Below are 6,000 nucleotides of genomic sequence, written 5' to 3'. Positions count from 1 at the left end.
ACAATCGAAAGAACAAAGAATATCGAAATATCAAAAGATTTTGAATTAGATTCTCAAATATCTATAAAAGGATTATTTTTTGAACTTAAATAGAAAAATTATGAAAATATTTGCCCTTAAAATTAATTTATTTATTTCTAGCATGTCAAATTCAGCGACTGCGGCGACTACCAAATATATCGAAGTAGGCAACAATCGATTTATCAACATACACTGCAAAAGAGCGGGTACGGCTGTTAATGAAGTGGCGTGTTCGGCCGGTGGGAATTAGTAGATGGAATAGGGTATCTTAAGAGATTGCCTTCATAATTCCGCATTATATTTATGTGATAACATGTCAGATTTACCGTATCGTGCAGAATATGCGAAGAGTGGGCGTGCGTCGTGTAAAGGATGCAAAGGTTCAATCGAGAAGGAAGGCTTGCGCCTGGCTGTGATGGTTCAGGTAAGTTATTTTTGAAATTATTTTTAGTAAATCATGTTTTTCTGGTAGATTTCGTGTTTGTCACTTTCTAATATTTATAACCGGCTAGCGATATTGAACTTGTACGCCTTGATGGCGAAAAATCTACTGTGTCTGTGCGAAACATTAAAAGCCATGTGCTTTGATGGTTACGTATTTATAGTTGTTGACGTTTCGAGTTTTGGAAATTGACCTGTGTTACATCAACTTTTGTTACAATTTAGGTGCGTCTAAGTTTTTGGAAGAGTGGATTTCGTGGTATGTCATTTGCGTTGTGACTTGTTAATTTTTTTCAACTATGTGTGTTTCGTTGATGAAGTATTGTCATGTGTTTAATGTACAATTGGGCTGAATGAATGTATAGAGTTCGTTTTTCCGTCCATTAATTTTTGTGTTGATTTACCTTAATGTCTTCACTGCCTTTGTACATATAGATTGTATCTTTAACCGACGCCGGCTTAACCTAAGACAAAAATGTATGCCACCTTCTCTCAGCGTCAAGCGTTACCACCAGTTTTGATGAGGAGAAAACTTACTTTTCGATCGTGATTCTATGTAGTCTGATGATTCTTTGTGGTTGGATATGTAAAAGGGTGATGCGTTCATGCGCTAGTATGTATTGTAGTATTTGTAATGATCCTAACGTGACTTTTGGTCACTGTGGAGTGTTGAGAAGTTACCTATGGTTTTGTTTAATCGTGATAATTATTAAGGTATTTGCATGTGCGTTCAAAGTATGGAAAATCCAACAATATATTTCATTCCATCAAATGGTGATTGAAACAGCAATTTTCTCTTGAATTTTGCTATTTTGCTTTTGCAAGTATGAACTGAAATGTCTCGGTAGAAGATGTTTTATGTACCAATTCTTTCTAAGAAATGAGTATGTATTTGAAATTCAACCCCTGAGTGAAATTATGCCACTCGACCTTTTATGAAGTACGTTCTATAAAAACAAAAATTAGCAAGCCACTTTCTACAAAAAATTGCCCAAAAGTTATCTAAAATCCTATTAGAAAATTGTCACTTGATTACATTCAAGTTAACTGAGAATTAGGAAGATTGTTTTCCCTATGTTTTAATTCATATTTTCTCACTTCGAGTTTCATGCAGTTGATATTTACTTATCGACAGACCAGGATTGTGAACCAAATACTGAATGTTATCTTCACCTTACTATAAGTTGAAGTTCTTCGCTCTTAGGCATTGTATCTGGCATGATATCTGTCCAGTGGATTTGATTAGTTGATCATATGAAACCTATTGAGCCCTTATTTAATTTATTATTACGTGACAGCACATGTTAACTAAAATTGATCGTGTGTGGGGTAAGACTGGTGTATTACACCTAAATGAAATAACAGCCCACCAGAATTTAATTTGAAGACAGCTAAGTTGCCTTCAGACACACAGTAGGGCATTGGGGTCCATGCTCTAGCCCTTTTCCATATTTTAATAGTTGTATTATCTCATTGTGGAATATATTTCAAAAAGCCTTTTTAAAAAGTTAATGCCTGTCATGGTGTCAGTGGTATGTGTGAATTACATGAAAGCTATTCAAAAAGATTTTAGAGCCAGAATCTCTCTTGGAATTTTGGAGTAAATAGGCTGCAAAGTTCAGGGCCCATAAATTCTTTGTGCCAGACAGAAGCTATTTACATTATATAAGTGCTGTGTAGAATCTTTTATTGTAATTATGTCAAACTTTCCATTGAATTGAAATCAAGTCACCTGGCAATGATCTAATTGTTAGCATGCTTTTTCCTCAGATGGATCGACGAAAGAAATCATTGAGGAATTATTTCCATCTCAAAATCTGCAGGTTAAGTTTGACACTGGAATAATGATAATATTTTTTGAAGTGGATTATTCAAGAAAATGAAAGTTAAATTCAGGAACATTTTAGGACGAAAATCTGAATGAAAATATTTTTTTGTATTTCATATCTGTAAGCATTTATGTTTGTATGTCTAAAAATGAATAACAAGAAGAACCAATGCCCTTACAAACTCAATTTTGAATTTGCACCTCCATATTTATAGAAATAACTCTTATTAAACGGTATTATTTTTAAATATATGTATTAACAAACACGGACTAGAATTTCATAACTTGCAATTTTTACCTAAAAAATATATTTGTGATGGTTAAATGTTCTGTAAACTTCAAATCGTTACTTATACCTACTCTTACCTATGTTATTTCCTTCAAAATTGTTTAATGCTTTCAATACCCTTTATTATTTAATCATAATCATAAGTCAGCAATCGGTGGCAGTGGGGTAAAGTCCTTGCCTACCAAATTGTATGTCATGGGTTCAAATTCCACCTGGGTAGGTGGTCCCTATCCAGGACGTGGATATTTATAGGATTCTTTGTCAATGTCTTGTAAAAGTCATTGTGTACTGTGTATGGGACAGTTGGATATAAATAATCATCCCTATTCAGTAGTCCTAAGATTGGTTTGATGCAGCTCTCAATTCCTCTCTCCTATCTGCTAACCTTTTTGTAGCTGTGTATTTCATCTCTTGTACATTCTTTATAACCTGTCCTATTTAGGTAACTCATTTGGGCCTTCCCTTGCCCTTCTACGCTTCCACTTGTCCTTCCATGATTGTCTTCTTCAGGCCATCATGCCTCATGATATGGCCAACTAAGTTCTCCCATCTTCTCCTCAAGGTTTTTAGATGACTTCTCGTTTCTTTCATTCTTCTCAGCACATCCTCATTACTTACTTGGTCAATCTATTTTATCTTCATCATTCTTTGGTAGCACCACATTTTGAATGCTTCCACTCTTGATTTCTCTGCTGCTGTCAACGTCCAAGTCTCACTTCCATAGAGAAACATGATCCATGTGTAACATCTGATGAATTGTTTCCTTACTTCTATGCTTGTTCTCTCAGCTGGGCCTTTCCAATTCAAATCAGGCAGATAGTGTAAAATCATGTCAGGTGACCATCACTGATTTCTCTGAAATTTATATATGTGAAAGCAGTATCCTGATGATGAATAATGATGCCTTTATCTCAGCTCAGAACCGAACCGTTATAAAGTTACCGTCCTTTGAACATTGCAGTGTCAGGCCTCGGAGTAAAAAATGAAAAATCACATAAATGGTGATTACTAAGGAACCACGGCCTGTAATGCAGTGGTTATTGTTTCATTTTGAAGAGAATTTATTTATGCACATTATGGCATAACTTGCAAGTCATTTGAAGCAATAATAAACAAATAGGACTTGTTTAAACAATAAAAATTAGTCATTATTTAACAATTTATTACTCAAAAAGGCCACCTTTCATTTTCTTTAAAATTTCTCAGGGGGTAGTTTAAATGTTCTACTTTCAATAAAAAAAATAAAAAAGGTAGTATTTTTATACTTTTTGTTTTAAGGCATGTCAAAGTTAGGCATTTTTTCGACCCTTTTACACCAAGATTGCATACCTTCAAGGGGATAAAAATGAAGTTTCATTCTATTTAGCATTCATAACAGTGAAAAGTTCATATTTGAATGATTGGTTACATCTATTGAGTGAAAGCAAGTTCAATCTTGTTTACTTCCATGGCATCCAATGTGTGCAAACACCCACTGCTACTGGCTGGAAACTGTGAATGAGTCGCAGTTTGCACAGAGTATTTTTCAATGGATTATTTCAGCTACTTAATTTTATTATTTACGTTGAAACCATCTTAGTAAGCAGCAGAGATAAAGCACACGTGTATAAATGAGACGGCTGCTGTTGGAAAGGCCATAATCGTGAAATAAAAGTCAAATAAGTTGGGCCAATATCGGCCCATGGCAGTTTTCGCATAACCAGTAGGGGCTGATATGTCAGCCCGCTGGCAGTAAAAGGGTTAAGGTACAATCATTTATATAGTTGCTGGGTGTAGCTTTTCTTAGTCTTTCTTATAGGTTTCTCTCTCTTTTGATTAATTTTGATGGCAAAAAAATGCTCTTCGCTCGGCTGTTTCATTAATATCTTCTGCTCTTCTCTCCACAGTCTCCTCATTTTGATGGAAAAGTCCCATACTGGTACCATTACATGTGTTTCTTTGGAAAGCAGAGACCTAAAAATGTGCTTGATATTGATGGGTTTGAATCTCTGCGCTGGGAGGATCAACAGAAAATCACCGACAAGCTAAGTATGTCGCATTTTTATTGATTTGTTTATTGTCATTTTCCTTTGGGAAATTCTGTTAATCACATAATATTTCACTTTCTGTGGCAGAATCTGTTGCTGGATCTGTGCCCAGTCCTTCTACTTCTGGTGCGAAGAAAGGCAAGAAAAGGGCAGCTGCTAATGACAAACTGAAAGACTTTTCTGTAGAATATGCTAAATCAAGTCGTGCTACTTGCATTGTTTGTGGAGAGAAGCTGATTAAGGTAAATATATTGTTACTTCCTCTATAGGATTTGCGTGTTTTTTTTATTGAAGCAAAATGTACATTTTGACAAATGATTTGCAAGAAATTGATTGTAGCCACTTTTATCTTTAGTCAAAAGTGGTGTTTATGTATTTTCTACCCTGCTATTGGCACATAGAAGGTATAACACTGAACTTCAAGCATTTGTAGAAAATTCTGCCGAACCTCAATAAGGTTGTGTAATTATCGTTTTACTCATTGTTTATTTGACTACAACAATGAAGTATCAAACATTATTTAAATGTAAATGTTTAGCTTCTTTGGTCAAAAGAGTGAAGAAGAACACGTGAATAACGATGAGAATGGCAAAAGTCATCTTAATCTTGTCAAGGGGAATGAATTTGACAGGTGTATTTAATGGGGAACTTGCATGTGTCGTCGATTGCTCTAAAAACTATTTTGAATAAGTTAAATGGGTACATTAGCTCACAAAAATACCTTAAGTTTCTCCATTCATCATCAAAAGAAATAAAAAAATTGACTTTAAAATCAAGAAAAATTTCTCTGAGTCAACCACTGCACGAGCATTGCCAAGGCCAGGCGTGACGTCATGGTGCCTAAACAGCCGTAGGGACTTGGGAAATATGCTGAGCGCATGCTGTAAAATTTGTTTTGAGGGAGTATTTAGCCGCTCATCATCACTTTATTTTGTTCTGTTATTCTTGGGCAAGTTTTCCTATTGCTATTGTGCCACAATTATTACTTGGGGTTTAATAATGCGGCATCGGAATGATGAAGTACAAGCGTTTCACTTCGTATGTTTTAGTTATCAGAAAAATAGATGATACGTTGCCGCTCCTTCGAATAGTACCCCTGAAATTCATCTACACAGTACCCAGCAAGCCGTCTAAAAGGCGTGTGGCAGGGGGTGTTAAGACACCAGCCTTTTTTTAGAACACCAAAAATTGATACCACAACCCTCATGTATTTTGTTATGACAAATTATTGCTATACATTGGCGGCAAATCGAAATGTAAAAGAAACTTTTAATATTGGAGGATAATGATCGTGAGCTTACAAGCTGTGCTGTTGAATTTGGCAACGCCATATTAGCAGAGAAGTTAGTCCTATCCGTCCTATGGTACGAATTCACAGCAAAACAGTCTGCACA

General features: G+C 35.4%; 1 protein-coding gene across 1 annotated transcript in view; it reads left to right on the top strand.

The window, feature by feature from the left end:
- The first annotated feature begins 219 nt into the window (after positions 1 to 219).
- Positions 220 to 6,000, top strand: part of LOC124153800 (poly [ADP-ribose] polymerase) — a 73,789-nt gene continuing 68,008 nt past the window's right edge. The window contains exons 1-3 of the mRNA XM_046527165.1: positions 220 to 445; positions 4,466 to 4,607; positions 4,694 to 4,848. Of these exons, the coding sequence (XP_046383121.1) occupies positions 335 to 445; positions 4,466 to 4,607; positions 4,694 to 4,848 (408 nt within the window). The 5' untranslated portion in view covers positions 220 to 334. The remainder of the gene's footprint in view (positions 446 to 4,465; positions 4,608 to 4,693; positions 4,849 to 6,000) is intronic.

This window comes from Ischnura elegans, chromosome 2 (assembly GCF_921293095.1).
Source record: "Ischnura elegans chromosome 2, ioIscEleg1.1, whole genome shotgun sequence".
NCBI classification, from domain to species: domain Eukaryota; kingdom Metazoa; phylum Arthropoda; class Insecta; order Odonata; family Coenagrionidae; genus Ischnura; species Ischnura elegans.
This window is presented reverse-complemented; position numbering and strand designations above follow the sequence as displayed.